The 15,982-nt window shown below is 43.6% G+C and overlaps 1 protein-coding gene across 1 annotated transcript in view; it reads right to left on the bottom strand.

Moving 5' to 3' along the window:
- LEPR (leptin receptor) overlaps nt 1-15,982 on the bottom strand; it is a 30,571-nt gene that overhangs the window by 2,360 nt on the left and 12,229 nt on the right. The window contains 13 exon segments of the mRNA XM_036388340.1: nt 354-429; nt 1,123-1,225; nt 1,601-1,696; nt 2,216-2,398; nt 3,121-3,337; nt 3,865-3,947; nt 4,029-4,188; nt 4,805-4,956; nt 6,512-6,711; nt 8,838-8,952; nt 10,689-10,985; nt 12,896-13,040; nt 13,893-14,038. Coding sequence (XP_036244233.1) covers nt 354-429; nt 1,123-1,225; nt 1,601-1,696; nt 2,216-2,398; nt 3,121-3,337; nt 3,865-3,947; nt 4,029-4,188; nt 4,805-4,956; nt 6,512-6,711; nt 8,838-8,952; nt 10,689-10,985; nt 12,896-13,040; nt 13,893-14,038 — 1,973 coding nt within the window.

The raw sequence follows: 15,982 nt of genomic DNA, 5'->3' as shown, positions 1-15,982 counted from the left end.
AATGAAAATAACATTTTATTCCTCATGCATGTGGTTTATCCCTACAGGAGATGTTTGTGTCCCTTCCCCTCTCCATGGACACCACAGCAAACACAGATTAAAGCCCTCCCAGCCAAGGCCAGGGCTGTTTTGGCAAAGGCCACCATCTGTCACCTATTAAAAAATCAGTTTATTATTTAACAGTTTATCATTAAAAGCAGATATTTCTCATGTCCAATGCATAATCCAGAGGCCTGGGGAATGGGAACCTCTGGATGGAGCCAGAGGGGTGAACAGGGCTGGATTTCCAGTGGAGACAGAGCTGGAGCAACAGCCCTGGGTGGAGGGAGCAGCAGCCCCAGGGAAATACAAACCTGCTGGAAATTAACTCCTTGTGCCCATGAGCAGTTCTTGGGGTTGGGAACATCCTCCCAGAGCAGCTTCTTCATCCTGAAATGCCAGGGAAATACTGGAGTTGGTGCTGTTCCCACTGTGCTGGGAAGGAATCTCTGCCATTTCACTTATCCACAGCACTGTGGCCATGAAATAACCATTGGAGAGATGAGAAATGCCCCAAATTTAACCTAAACCATCAAGAAGGGACATTCCAGGTGGCAGTTTGGGAAAATATAAAGGGTGCAGTCTGTGCTGAATGACCACAAGCCACGGGGCCTACAGGGGTACAGAAGAGCTGGGGACAAGGGGAGGGACAGGACTGGGGACAAGGGATGGAGGGACAGGACACAGGGAATGGCTGGAAGCTGGAAAAGGGGGATGTAGATGGATATTGGGAAGGAATTGCTCCCTGGGAGGGTGGGCAGGCCCTGGGATGGAATTGCCAGAGCAGCTGTGGCTGCCCCTGGATCCCTGGCAGTCTCCCAGGTTGGACACTGGGGCTTGGAGCACCCTGGGACAGTAGGAAGTGGCCCTGGGGTGGCCCTGGATGGGATTTAAGGTCCCTCCCAGCCCAAACCAGTTTGGGATTCTGTGACACCAGTTCAGCAGAGTGGCATCAGTGCAGCTGCAGCAGCTGGATTTTGGATAATAGGAACAAGCAGCTGGATTTTGGATAACAGGAACAAGCATCTGGATTTTGGATAACAGGAACAAGCAGCTGGATTTTGGATAACAGGAACAAGGTACCTCTGGTGTGAAACCAGCAATGCTCCCAGCAGCAGAACTGAGGTGGAGAAAACAATGGGCAGAACCACGTGGAGGGTGCCAGCATTCCCAGCTTCAAATCCCCCTGGAAATAAAGGAGTTCAGCTATTAATGCAGCAAAGTGATTTGTCTGGGAGCAAATAGTTGGCAACAGGGAAATAACAAACAGTAGAAACAACAGCTTAGATGGGGAAATAACCTTGAGCAACAGTTTTATTGCCCATGGACAAACCTTTCCCTTGGGAATAAACAGACAAAAAGGAATTATTTAAAGAGGAGTTTAATCCCTCACTCAGCTCAGCCCACAGAGGGTTTTCAGATTAAAGCTGTTCACTGTTTGTAGGTACACAACAGTGATTTTATTACTAGTTTGGGGGTTTTTTTCAGATAAGACAGAGATTTTACACTTAAAGTTCACTTTTACTTCATAAAAAACAGGGGGAAAGCCCCTGATGGTCACCTTGGGCAAACTGATCCGTGGCTCTGGCTTTGCCAACTCCTCCAGCAAACACAGGGTAGAGGCTGAACTGGTACTTCTCAATCAGGATAAAGTGATCTGCAAAGAGAAATCAGCCTTTGGAACCCACTGTCATCCAGTTTTTAAACAATTCCCCCCACAGAGGCTCTGGGCACAGATCAGAGCTCAGATCAGCCCAGAGAGGGCAATAATGGATCCATCTTTTACAGATCCCTACTTCAAAATCCCAAGATTCCAGCTATCATTCCAGCATTATTCTGCCATGGAATGAACACCTTATGGAGCTCCTGGGATAATTTCCAGGAGTAAAGTCAAAATGCAAAGGAAAATGCAGATATTCATTTGAATAATTAACTGGTGTGTTCAGTATTCCAGAACTAATTTTATTGTAGTGCCACAAAATGAACTCACTCCAGAGCTTAAGCTGATTATTAATGCAACAGGCAATCCTCTAATGAGCATCACAATTTGGTTTATTGCTCAATAAAAGTGATTAGAAACACAGAAGGGGAAAAAGGGCTCACAGCTCAGAAATTCCACATTTTTCTGTTCCACACCAATTAACAGCACAAATTGTATTTTCAAGCACACACTCACCATAAATGAAACATTTCCTGAGGTTTGGAGGAACTCGCAGCCATTTCACCTGCTCCTCTTTGTTCAGGTTCCTCCACTCAATCACAAAGGATTTTATCCCAGGGATTTGTGGGGAGAGACTCCAAACCACAACCACACAGGTGCTGTTCACCAGGTAAGCACTCAGGGACTGCACAGCATCCACTGGGGAAACAGGGAAAGCACCTGGGATCCACATCCCATAAACTGCTCAAGTGTCACTACTTTATCACTTTAATTGTCTTTTGTATAGTAAAGCCACATCAGCAGAGAGATTTTTTCTTCAAGCCACCAAAAATTTGTGTTACACTAAAGCAGTCCCAAGCACAAACAGATCAAGTTTCTTACGGACACCAAATATCCCAATTCTCACCTGCAATTCCCTAATTATCCTTAACCAAAAATTTAAAAATTCCCGAATTCTTGAGAATAGATTAAGCAGAGTGCAGCCAAATCCAGGAATTTCTGCTCAGGAAGTGGAGCAGGAATTGCTGCTCAGGAAGTCTGAGGGCTCTGTACCCTGGCAGCCCAAAACACGACCACGTTCCATTTTGGAGACAACAAAACATTCCCTAGCAGGAACATTGGGTGTTCCCAAAACAAAGGAGATGAAAGATCAGTTCTCCAGCAGGATTTTCTTTTTCTTTGATTAATTGCTTTATATTTTATTAGTGAAGACAGCCCAGTGACAACTTTTTTCCCAACCCAAAAATCACAGGATTTTCATGAAGGAAATCTGAGTTTCCAATAGCTCCGTCGGTGCTGAATTTATCCCCATAAAACATTCCTTATTCCAATAGAGGGAATTTTATCCCAAAGAAAGCTTTCCCCATGAGCATCACCAGGATTCCTGGCATTTCCCACATCCCCCTCACTGCTGCTCTTACCTGTGCTCATTTGCTGGGATAGAGTTAAATTAGAATTAATTGCAGAAATTCCAACTGAATTCATGGCTAAGATGGTGACGGTGTGGGTTGGCTCCATCCAAGGGAAAGTCCAGCTGGTGCCATGATCCACAAACTCCTCCCAGGGCGGGTTCCCTGGGGTCTGGTGCCTTATGATGTACCTGCTCACGCTGCACAACGAGTCATTCTGCATCAGGGGCTGCAGCAATTAATTCATGGGCATTAATTCCTGAATTCCATCCTGATTCCCAGAGCAAAGGTTGTTTGGGCAGCTCCAATTGTAACAAAAACAGGACCCAATAAAGATATTCTGGCTCCTGTCTTTTTATCCAAGGACTGGAGTCCTTTTAAAGGCTTCATTTCCCTCTCTTCCCAGCAAAGGGAAGTGAAGGACAAGGAGAGCCAAACTTTCAGATTCCCACAGCAATTCCCTGTTTTACACATTTTTCAGGGTTCAAACCCCAGAGCAGCACATGAGCAAACAGGAATGGGCACTGAGGAACTTTTTCCTGTCCTGCATTAACATTTTAAGGCAAAGAAGGCAAAACCATCTCCCATTGTACCCCAGAATTCCCACTAGGATTCACCTCTTGCCTCTAGGATGAGCCATTGTTGGGAGTCCAGAAAAAGGCAAATCCCAATTCCCACAAGCCTCATGTGCCTGTCAGACTCCCCTCCTGGCAATCCCACCTGGTTTTAGAATCACAGGGAAGCCAAAGCTCCCACCTTCCACAGGAGTGTAACATTCCTCTGCTTCCTCGCTGGATCCTCAGAAACCACCCTCCAGAATTCCGGGCCTTGCAAGGGAGCTGCAAAACAACAATTTGGGAGGGACGGTCACAGCTGAGTGTGGCAAGTGCCAGCCCTGAGGATGTCCCTGGAGCACAGACCTCTGATGTCCTGGACGAGGCTTTGGGCTGCTCTGCTCCAGTCGCTCCAGTAGCCGGATCCTTGCAGCTCCCTGCAGCGCACCTGCACCACGTACTGCACACAGAGCTGCTCCACCGGGACCACTGCCCAGCTGCCTGCAGGCTCTGGGACCTCATACAGCTGGGAGAGAGGGCAAAAGAGCCACAGTGAGCACAAAGGAGGTTTAGGCAGCTCTGTGATAGTGCTCACTGGGGTCCCAGGATGAGGGAAGAGACGAGGATCTGACTCCATGTTTCAGAAGGTTTGATTTATTATTTTATTATATGTATTATATTAAAACTATACTAAAAGAATAGAAGAAAGGATTTCATCAGAAGGCTAAGAATAGAAAAAGAAAGAATGATAACAAAGGCTTGTGGCTTGGACAGAGAGTCCGAGTCAGCTGGGCTGTGATTGGCCATTAATCAGAAACAACCACATGAGCCCAATCCCAGATCCACCTGTTGCATTCCACAGCAGCAGATAACCATTGCTTGCATTTTGTTCCTGAGGCCTCTCAGCTTCTCAGGAGGAAAAATCCTAAGGAAAGGATTTTTCATAAAAGATGCCTGTGACACAGCTCTAGGAGTCAAAATTCCTGAAAATGAATCCCGTGAGGAAGCGGGATTGTGAGGAAAATTCCTTTGTGGACACTGCAACTGCTTTTGCATTTTGTGATTTCCCCCATGGATAAAAAGCAGCTCCACACTCCAGCAGGGCAGTGAGCCCTGCTCCAGGCCAGAGGGAACAGACATACCTGCCATGGAATGTCCTCCCTGCTCTCTGGATTCCAGCGGATCTGGAATGCCAGATCCCTGCTGGCAAAGACAGGCTGGGCCCAGCTCACGTTCAGCAGCCCCGTGTTCCTGGTCACTTCTGCTCCCACGTTGGAAGGGGGCAGAGGCTTCACTGGAAAATGGAAAAATGAAACAATTACTGCAAAGTCTGCACTGGCACTTCCCAATAAATCAAACCATGGATGGCTTCTCCTTGTCCTGAGGGTGGTGGGTAACACAAAGCCTCTGCTGTTCCAGGGAAAGCAGCACTGGAAACACAGAATCCACGGGAATGTTTCCAGGTGTTTCATTTTCACCTAAAGCACAACAGATTCTCTTGTGCTGGCACTTGCCACCTGCCCTGGGATAAAGAGCAGAAGACAGAGCCTGGCAATAAAGGTTGAGGTTTGGGTTGGATATTTGGGAAAGTTTCTCCATGGGAAGGGTGGTCAGGCATGGGAGCAGCTGCCCAGGGCAGTGCTGGGCCCCCATCCCTGCAGGGATTTCAAAGCCCTGTGCATGTGGCACTTGGGGACAGGGGCAGAGGTGGCCTTGGCACCTGGGAATGGTTGGATTCCGTGCTCTCCAGGGGCTTTCCAACAATTCCATTATTCCATTATTTCAATGGGGTCACCCCTGCAGAAAACAGCAGCTCCTGTACAGGCGGGGGATAGACATTGTGCAGTGACTGATGGAAACATTTTTATTTTATTAATTGGAAATTCCCCCCAAATCCAGTTGCTCCAGAACAGGAATCTTCCAAAACCCTTGTTTGTTTATCAAGCCAAATTGAAATAAATTTACTTTGGATAATCAGATGTGAATGAGGAGAAAACAACAACAGAAAATAAATAATTTTTTCATTTTGGATGGTGCTGGAATGGGTTTGCTTTGCTTTACCACAATACAGAGCACCCTGCATCCAGGATGAAACATTCCATCCATTGTCAACACATAACAAATGTATTTTATAATTCTATAACTCGAATTTCTTTCATAACTATAAAACTCTTAATTAATTTCATAATTATATAAATGGAATTTATTTCATGTAGCACCTCTGGGGTCCAGCTGCCTTGTTTGCTCTCACCTACGTTCAAATTTGGTTCCAAAAAATACCCAGTGAATTCTCTGTCACAGAGCAGATAAGAAAAGGTGATTTGCACATTTTGGAGTTTTTAAAACATCCAAACACTGCTCCTGCCTCTTGTTTTTATCCAAATTTCAGTGCTCTGTGTGTCACAAAATGTTGCAGCAGCATGGAAGAGCAGGGACAGTCCCCATGATTTGAAATGGATTTATAACTGTGTAAATAATACACTGCACAAATAATAATAATAAATAAATACATAAATAAAGATAATAATAATAATAAACAACTGTGCAAACAATACTGGAGTATAAACTAATTAATTGAAGACAAATCAATCTGAGAAATTAAATAACCAAGACCTTAAAAATGAGCTTCATTTTGCAATATAACACTTGCATTTTCTGTAGAGGGAATAACAGGCAGAAGTGGATGTTTCATTAAAATCCTGGATGGAAATAACATTTAAACCAATTTTTCTTCAAGGTAATATCAAAACTCTCATGTTTTTATTGAAAACCTATGGAAAAATCCTTGCCCTACACCATTTAAAAATCCAGGGGCACAAGGGAAGAGAGATTCAAGGATCCTGACCTACCCACATCTGCTGGGATGACACAAACTGGGGAGGATTGCAGGGTTCCTAGGGAGTGTTTAAACTCTATCCACAGGGTATATCCAGATAACAGGAAAATGGGCTGGAACGTGCACTCGTAGGAATGGTTCCTCTGCAAAAGGCATTCCTTCACCTCTGAGTCTGGAGATGGGCTTGGAGAGTCAGAGCAATAAATCTGGCTCCTTAAAAGAGGGAAAAAAAACCACATTCAGTTGGTGCATTGCAAGTGTAAATCTGGAGGGAATTAAAAGGAATGGAGGCACTGCAAACTCCTGGGATTTTGAGGATTATTTGGATCTTGAACCTGAGTCCGCACTGAAGGGGATAAAAAAACATTTCAGTGTCACTTCTCAAAGCTTTGGCTCTGGAAAAAGCAGGACAAACAACAAAAGCAGCAGGTACAACAAGAGAGGGCAGCTCCAAATCCTCATCAATTGTGGGATTTGAGGGATTGGCAATGAACACAGCAAGGCAAATCTGCCAAGAACTGACTGCAGTCAGGAATGGCTTCCAAAATCCCAACTGGCAACCAGGGGGAAGCTGCCACAGAGACCCAGTGAGGTCTCCAGGACATGCAAATTCCACCAAAACATCAACTCTGGATTAAAAACCCCATGTCCAGTTATCACACCTGGCAACAGAAGAGAGGAGCCTTGGCTTTTGGACAAAATGGAACTGGATAAATTCTTGGAGTGGGAATTTTTCAGCTTTCTCCTCAGACTTGTGAGGAGAGGGGCTGGAGGGGGTGTGAGTTACTCAGAGGAACCACCAGAGTTACACTGGGTACAAGTTCCCTCTTTGTGTCCTCAGGATTAAAGCAGTGCCTGGTGCTTTGGAGGTTGGCATTGGAGCATTCCCTGCTCCCACAGGATCATCCCTCTGGAGCTGTTTCTCCTGGCAGCACTGCCTGCAGAGGAAGATGTAGGAACAACCCAAGCAAAACAAAACCCCACAGGCAGAGCATCACACACAGCACAGCAGTGCTGCACTCCAGCTCCTAAAGGGAGTAGCAGCAGGAATTTTATTGCATTTTCCTCTTTCAGGTCTCACTCTGAACAAATAACCACAAAAACTAGAACAAAAAGAAGGATCAGCAGCATCTGGGAAGGATTTGCAGGCAGTGGTAATGTCACTGTTTGATCTTGCAGGAACACGAACAAATCTCCACATTATCACCTCCTACTAGAAAATCTCATTTTTAGCTAAACCTGAGCAGTGAGGAAGTGGGAATAAAAGGCACCATGAGCAGCATGGGGTTTATTCCCAGCTCCCTGCCCAGCAGTGCACTCATTAGATCCATATTTGTCAAGGCAGAGTAAACAAAAGCTACCTCAGCACTCAGGCAGGCATTAATCCTGCCCCAAAAGCCTCCACTTGAACTTTCCAGCATTCCAGTTATTCCTGCAGTCCACAAACCCCTGGGAAATATTCACCTGGGCACCAGGATCATTCAGAGCTCCACCAGAGAAGACAGGCTGCCTTTCCAAAGGATTAGGCAGGGCTGATGGAAGCTGTTTGCCAAAATTCCTGCATCTCCAGCCCGGCAGAGTGGTAAAATTATGGGTTTTTTGCCTCAGGAAGAGCTGTCTGTCTGTCTGTCTGTCTGAGCGGTTCTAGGAAACCCTCAAGCTCAACACATCAGGGATGTAATAGGATGAGCTTTGAGGTCCCTCCCAACACAAACCAGTCTGGGATTCTGGGAATTGCTGCAGTCCCAGCTGCTGCCTTCACAAAGCACCATTCCCTTCACCAGCTAAGGTTTGGTTCTCCAAGCAAGACCTTTTCCCACCTTGGAATGAGTTTGTTTCATCCTCTATTTTTACCTGTGTGTACATAGAAAAAAAAACATTTAAAAAATTACAGAAGAATCAAAGACTGAGTGGAGACCTCAGGAGGTCTCAAGTCCCATCTCAGACTCAGAGCAGAGTTAAATCCAGATCAGATGGAGCTGTCAGGATCTGAGAGGCTCCAAGGACAGGGATTCTACAGCTCCACCAGGCCAGACATTCCCACTGGGAATGGGCTCTTCCCTTATTTCCTTACAACTTGTAGGTAGAAGCAACTGGAATAATTTTTTAACTGATCCAAGAAATCTTCTTGAAGAGAACTGGCTCCCAAACAGGTTGAAAAATGCTGAAAAACCCTAGAAATAAAATCTGTTCCATACTCAGCTATCTCTGGTTCCCTTCCTGCACACAGATAAAGAATCTGTTAATTCTATAATTACATTCCTCCAGAATTCTTTGACACTAAAATATTTTGAGCAATGCTTTCCAAACATAAAAAGAGAATTAAACTCCATCCATACCTGTGATATCTTAGCTGCAGACTCCCCAGGAGCAAGGTGGTTGGGTTTGCAGACCACCTGCAAGTCATTTTAGTCAGGTATCCATCAGTCTCACAGGAGATATTAAAATCCATGTCTAATTAAAAGACATAAAAGCTTAATTAATAAGACACAATGGTTGCTACAAAACAAAACTGTGAGGAATTTTTGATGTAATTTGAGATGGGACTTTTGAATTGGTTTTGATCATGTGGTTTATTTTTTTATCTTCCACATAAGTAAGAAAAGTGAGTTCAGCTCACATCTTTACAGCATAGTTTAAAAAGTCACAAAACTTTTAGTTACAAGACTTTTTAAGGAGTTGTTGACTAATAAAACACTACCAACAAAAATGTTTATGTTTTTGACTCAATCTTTAAATATTTTGTCTTATAGAGTCATGCTACAGTGTAAGCCTTCTTAGTCAATCATGTTATAACACACAAACTTACAGTACTGCACTCCAAATTTCTTGTTTACCTTTATAACTACTTTTATTTTTTCTATCTCTTAAACTCTAAAACTCTAAACTTTCCTGTACTTAGCATGTCTTTAAACTATAAATCCACATCCTCGCTTCTAACACTTCTGTTTCCAAAGCCTTAAATCAAATCTTGTGTTTCATTCTAAGCTTTAACCTTTTAACCTTTGTAACTACTTTTATTTTTTCTACATCTTAAACTCTAAAACTCTAAACTTTCCTTTATTCAACATGTCTTTACTTCACACTATAAATCCACAATCTTGCTTCTAACACTTAAGTTTAGAAGCTTTTTCCAAAGCCTCAAATCAAATCTTGTGTTTAATTCTGAGCTTTAACCTATAAAACTGAATTCTGAGAATTCCCTACATTTCAAATTCCAACACAAAACGAAACAAAAAAACCAAACCAAACCAAACAAAAAAACCCCAAAAAACAAAAACAAACCCAACCAAAAGACCTCAACAAAAAACCCCAAAAACAAAACAAAGCAAAAAAAAAAAAAAAAACCAAAACAAAACAAACACCAAAAAACAAACAGTCATTGTGATATTTTCTGAAAAATCCCTTGTACCAGGATTTCTTCTCCTGGGAAGCTGAGAAGCCTCAGCTTCTCCTGTGTTTGCTGCTCTGGAATGTGGTCTGGAGATTGTTTATCCAAACATGTGAATTGTTTTTACTTCATGACCAATCACCATCAGCTGTGTCAGACTCTGAGGAGTCAGTCATGAGTTTTTATTATTCATTCTTGTTAAGCTTTCTGTCTGTATCCTTCTCTTTCTTTAGTATAGTTTTAGTATAGCAGAATGGAATGGAATGGAGTGGAATGGGATGGGATGGGATGGGATGGGATGGGATGGGATGGGATGGAATGGGATGGGATGGAATGGAATGGAATGGGATGGGATGGAATGGAATGGAATGGGATGGAATGGGATGGGATGGAATGGAATGGAATGGAGTGGAGTGGAATGGAGTGGAGTGGAATGGAGTGGAATGGGATGGAATGGAATGGAATGGAGTGGAGTGGAATGGAGTGGAGTGGAATGGAGTGGAATAGAATAGAATAGAATAGAATAGAATAGAATAGAATAGAATAGAATAGAATAGAATAGAATAATAACTCAGCCTTCTGAGAACATGCAGTCAGATTCTCATCTCTCACCTCGTCCTGGGGACCCTCACAAACACCACAACAAAGAAACAAAAAACCCACAAAAACAAAACCACAAACAAACAAAAACAAACAAACAAAACACCCCCAAGGGCAAGAAAGGATTTTAAATGGAAATACTCCATCCTCACCACGACAACGGCCCAAGAGCAGAACGGGCAGTGCCCCCGAGCCTCACCTACGACATAGAGCTCGGCGTAGGCGCGGTGGCACTGGCGGCTCTGGTGGCAGCAGTACAGGGCGCTGTAGAGGAAGCTGCCCCGGGGCTGCGTGGCTCTCACGTTGGGCAGGGTCACTCGGCTGACGCGGCTGCTCAGCTCGGAGGTCTGGCTGGCCGGGACCGGCTCGGCCAGGTTCAGCCACCACACCAGCTCCCGGGCCGGCACGGGCTGAGAGCGGTTCCTGAACGCGCACAGAAAGGACAGGCTGGAGCCAGCGCGGGTCAGGGTCCTGGCAGGGAAGTACAGCACTGGAGCTGCGTGGAAAGGGGGAAAAAGGGGGAAAATCCATTGAGGGTCGAAACTGAACCAGAAAATGTAAAAGCATTTGTTGTTAGTAATAATAATAATAATAATAATAATAATAATAATAATAATAATAATAATAATAATAATAATAATAATAATAATAATAATAATAATAATAGTTATTGTTAATAACAATAATAATATAGTGTATATATTACGTACCATATAATAATATTATACCGTATTATATCATTGTTATATTATCTATTGTATTATATATTATGTATTCTTTTATTATTATTATTACTATTGACAATATGATATTATATATTTTGAGAAATAGTATATAATAATATATAATAATTATATCTTATTAATATATATAATAATATATAATAAAATATGTTATATTATTGTATAATAATATATAATATTATTACACTATTAAACATTATAACATTAAAATTATATTATAATAATCATAAAAGTAATATTAATATTAATATTAATATAAATAATAATTTTTATATTGTTATGATTGCTACAGATGCAGAAATGAGCCTTGGACTGCCTCCCTCCATACCTAAAGTTTCTAAATTCTGATTAAAATAATCTTAATATCCCCAGGTTACACAAAAGGAAAAAGGAGGGGGGGGAGGATCCATTGAAACTGAAAATGGAAAAAAATATTTCCAACAGAAAATATTATTATTATTATTGCTATTACTATTATTAATAATAATAATCATGGTTTTATTATTTTCATCATCATCAGGCTGTATTTCTAACTTTCCTACTTCTTAATCACTATGAACAGGAACAGAAATGGGCCTTGGTTTGTCTCCCTCCACACCTGATGTTTCTAAACTCTGATTTAAATAATCTTTAATATCCCAGGCTCATCTGAATGAAAAGAGCAGAAAATCCCCGGAGGGTGCAGTGCAAGCAACACACAGTAGCACAAGGGGAACAAAATAAAATTAATCCATCTTTCCAGGAGCTGCTGTTCCTCTTCCTCCTGAAGTCAGCAGGAGATTGAAGTCCTCAAAGCTGGTTTTACACTGCAATTAACAGCAAATTGTAGCAGTGGTCCAATGCAGGCTCAAATACACTGAATTTTCCAAGGATTGAAAGAAGTTTAAACTCAGTCTCCACCAGTCAGGGATTCAGGGAAGATACAGGTGGAGCTGGAATGGAGCTGTTTGCAAAGAACACCCCCAAACCAGCATTAAATCCTTTAAAGATCAGGTTTGCTTCCCCCACTGAGGAACCAGGCAGGGATTTTTAGGATTTCCCCCAAATTTCCCTTTTGCAGGCAGTAAAGCAACTTTAGGATCTGTTGTTTCAGGTTTTATTAGGAAAAAAGCTCTTTTTCCAAGGTTTAGTTCTTTCTTTGGTGCAGGTGCCAATATAAAGAGTTCAGAGAATTCCTGTGGCAGCACAGACCAAAATGTTCCCAGGGAATTCTGAGCAGAGCATGGAAAAATACAACAAAATAAGCAGAAAGTCAGTTTTGCACAGGGCTCAGCATTACAAACCAGGCTGGACTGTATAAAAAGCACATTTGATTGTGCTCCGGGCCTTCAGTTCAGCTACAAAACCAAAACCAGAAGTGAGAGAAAGCACCAGGAGAAAAATCCTGAACTGAGGGGAGGTTCAGGGCTGCCAGCTGGAACTGGAAATGGAAAAGCTCTGAGGAAAAGAGCTTAGTGTGGGTGTGGGCAGGTGCTGCTGAGGGAGTGCCAGCCCCACAGGTGCTGCTCTCCAGAATTCCTTGTGCCAGCCTGGCCCAGGGAGGGAGCTGAGCCTCAGGCAGGAAAGGCTCCCACAGGATTTCTCATCCCAACTCCATTTCCAACACAAAACCCGCAAAACCAGCAGGAAAATCAGCTTTATCCCAAGCCTGCAGGTGTCCTACCTCCCAAAGAGAGGTTGTAGGGTGAGCTCCAGTCACTCCAGAAGCCTGGAGCACGGAGATTCCTGCTCCTCACTTGCACTGAGGATGGAGAGTCCAGCAGGGCATTGTCCATGGCCATGGAGCTTTCCAGGACTACCTGAAGCATCTGTTGGATTGCCCAAATCCATTATTGTTGTAAAATGAAACAGGAAAACACAGAAGGAACATAAATAAATTGTATGGAGTCAGAATTCCCTGAATTCCCTTTCATGCCTTCTCTTTCAACTCAGTTTTTAAGAAGGATGGGAGCACTGAGCAAATCAATTTGCTCCTTAAAAGACAGGAGATAACATCCTCATATTCCACACAAGGATTTTCTATGTTTTTAGGTAGAAAGCTGGGTTAAAAATCTTTCTTCTTTAAATTTACTGTCAATTTGAGACTGCTGGAAGTTGTCTAACTGTGGAAAATGAGTTGTTTCATTATGGGTTGCTAATTTACAGCTGCTTGTTATTCCAGAGCCACTTGCATGATAGGAAGAGAAAAAAAAACTATTTATAATAAAATTTATAAATATTAAACACAGATGAGTTACAGAACATATAGAATGCTGACAGAAAATGGGCTTAGACTTCACAGAATCCAGGATTTCACCCAAGAAGAAAAATGGGAGTTTGCTTGTGAGAGCCAGCAGGAGATGGGGCTTCTCTCAGTGGGGAGAGATGTAAAATCCAGCTTCTCCAGGAACCAGCAGCCCAGCTTTTCCAGGAAACAGCAGCCAGCTAAGCCCAGCTTTTACAGGAAAAAGCAGCAAGTTAAGCCCAGCTTTTCCAGGAAAAAGCAGCCCCCCAGCTTCTCCAGGGAAAAGCAGTGAGCTAAGCCCAGCTTCAACAGGAAACAGCAGCGAGCTAAGCCCAGCTGCACCAGAACAGCCCCACTCCCAATCCAAGGCCCCGGGGAGCGGTGGGAATGCCGGGATTTGGGAATGCCCAGCCCCGAAGAGGGCACAGTGCCTCACCTGGCTGTCCCCCTGGCCCGGAGGAGCAGAGACCCTCACTTGGTGCTGCAGAGGGAAGGGCAGCGGGGCAGGGCTGGACCAGCAGAGCTTCACCTGGCCCCTCTCAGCCAGCTCCAGGTGCAGCTGCACGGGGGCCTCGGGCTTCACTGCACACAAATTCACCCACAAGTTAGCCCCAGCTTCACCCAGGGCTGCTGGGTTTTACTGAGTCACAATTCGGGCCTTAAACTCAGTTCTCTTAAACTCAGTTTCCAAGAGCTGCCCTACTGCTTGGCATTGTTGTGTAATATCCCTGGAAAAGTCACCCTGGTGCTGTTGCAGTCATCAAGAAATGCTGCTTGACCTCCCATTTCCCTTAAACCTGCAGGAATTCCTTCCCTCTGGCCACAACTTTTCCCAGTAGCCAAGCCCTGGCTGACCTGCCTTGCAGGGAAGAGGGAATGAGCAGGAGAGGGATGGGAATGCTGAGAAAATCAATTTGTTCCTTATAGTGCACACAGGGTTTTCCTAAACATTCCTATCCTTCCACAGGGATGATGGCTGTGAAAGGAGGAGTCCAGGAGAGTGAAAATGGAGAGTCTGGATATTCCCATGGGGATGAAGGGAGCTCTGGATGGGAAATCCCCAGGATTCCATTCCTTGGACACAGCCAAGGAGCCAAGGCCCTGCTTTTCCCTGGTACTGAGACCTTGGCTGGCCCTGTCCTCATTCCCAGCCAAGTTTTGCCCATGGAAGGGTAAAACCCTGCAGAAGCTGAAGGGAAAATATTCCCAAAAATCCTGGGCAGTGGGCAAATGCTCCCCTCAAATCCCATCTGCTCTGGAGCCCAGCTCTCCAAGGGTCCCATTTAACTGCATTACTGGGATGTCACTCAGGAATATCAAATATCTCCAATTATTTTCAGTATAAACCCACCAACCAGGTCAGATTTTATTTAGTTATTTATAACAAAATTCTCTTATTATTTTCAGTATAGATCTACCACACCAAGTCAGATTTTATTTAATTTCTACTTCTAGACCATCTCAAAGCAATTAACTTCAGGAAGGCCAGCAGGGAGTGACTGGGGAGAAAGCAAATAAAAGTCAGTGGCTATGCCATCACATTTCCCTCAGTCAGATCCCACAGATAATGATGGTTGTGATGCCACCTGCTCCACTATCAGCAAATAAAATCCACGTGGCACAAGCACTCGAGAGTTTTACATTCAAAATAGTTTTAATTAAGCTAAATCTTGGCAGAACATGTATTAATATTATGCATTTTAAAAACATGCTTCACTAAGCAGAGCTAACTCATTGTGTCATTTTTAAATACTGGCAGACTCCAGCCTGAATTTTTAATTTTTTCCTGCAGCATCATTTCAAACCAGCAGGATGAAAAATGCCACCTCTCATCTTCCAAACCAGCCCACCCAGAGATTTTAACTGGTTCTGTCTGCAGAGCACATCAGTTAGGAGGGAGTTCATAAAGTTCCTAAGTTTTTAAGTTAATAAGATGTTCATAAAACTTTAATTTTTTTCCCCTGCAGCTGACAGCTCCTGCCTTTATGAAATCTGCCCAAATCTGCAATAACTGGGCACGTTGGATAGCAACACATCTCAAATTCATCATGTCAGGAGAGTTTGAGCTTGATCAAACACACAGGAATGTTTTCCAGCTTGGGGTTGCATGGGTGAACAAAAAAACATCAGGATCAGAGAGCTGCTTGGGAAAATGGGTGGGATTTCTTGCTAAGCAACTTTGGGAACAGCTTTTTAAATTTAATTGAAGCCCTCAGCAACAAGCTCCACCACTGGGCCAGTGTTGTGCAGAGAGGTTCTGATTGGAAAGGAAAAAATGAGAAATAACCAATTTTTGAGTGCTTGGGCTGTGCTCAGTGTGGTTTGCACAGCAGCCCAGACAGGGATTAGGGAGCTTTTCCTGCCCTGTCTGTGCCCCTTTCCCAGCAGAGCCATCCTGCTGCTGTTGTGAAGCATGGACAGATGACTCTTCAACTAATTAAAGTTGAAAAGAGGGTACATTTATTACAGTGCTGAAAAGAGGGTGTATTTATTACAGTGCTGAAAAGAGGGTACATTTATTACAGC

This window comes from Molothrus ater, chromosome 9 (genome assembly GCF_012460135.2).
Source record: "Molothrus ater isolate BHLD 08-10-18 breed brown headed cowbird chromosome 9, BPBGC_Mater_1.1, whole genome shotgun sequence".
Taxonomy (NCBI): Eukaryota; Metazoa; Chordata; class Aves; order Passeriformes; family Icteridae; genus Molothrus; species Molothrus ater.
This window is presented reverse-complemented; position numbering and strand designations above follow the sequence as displayed.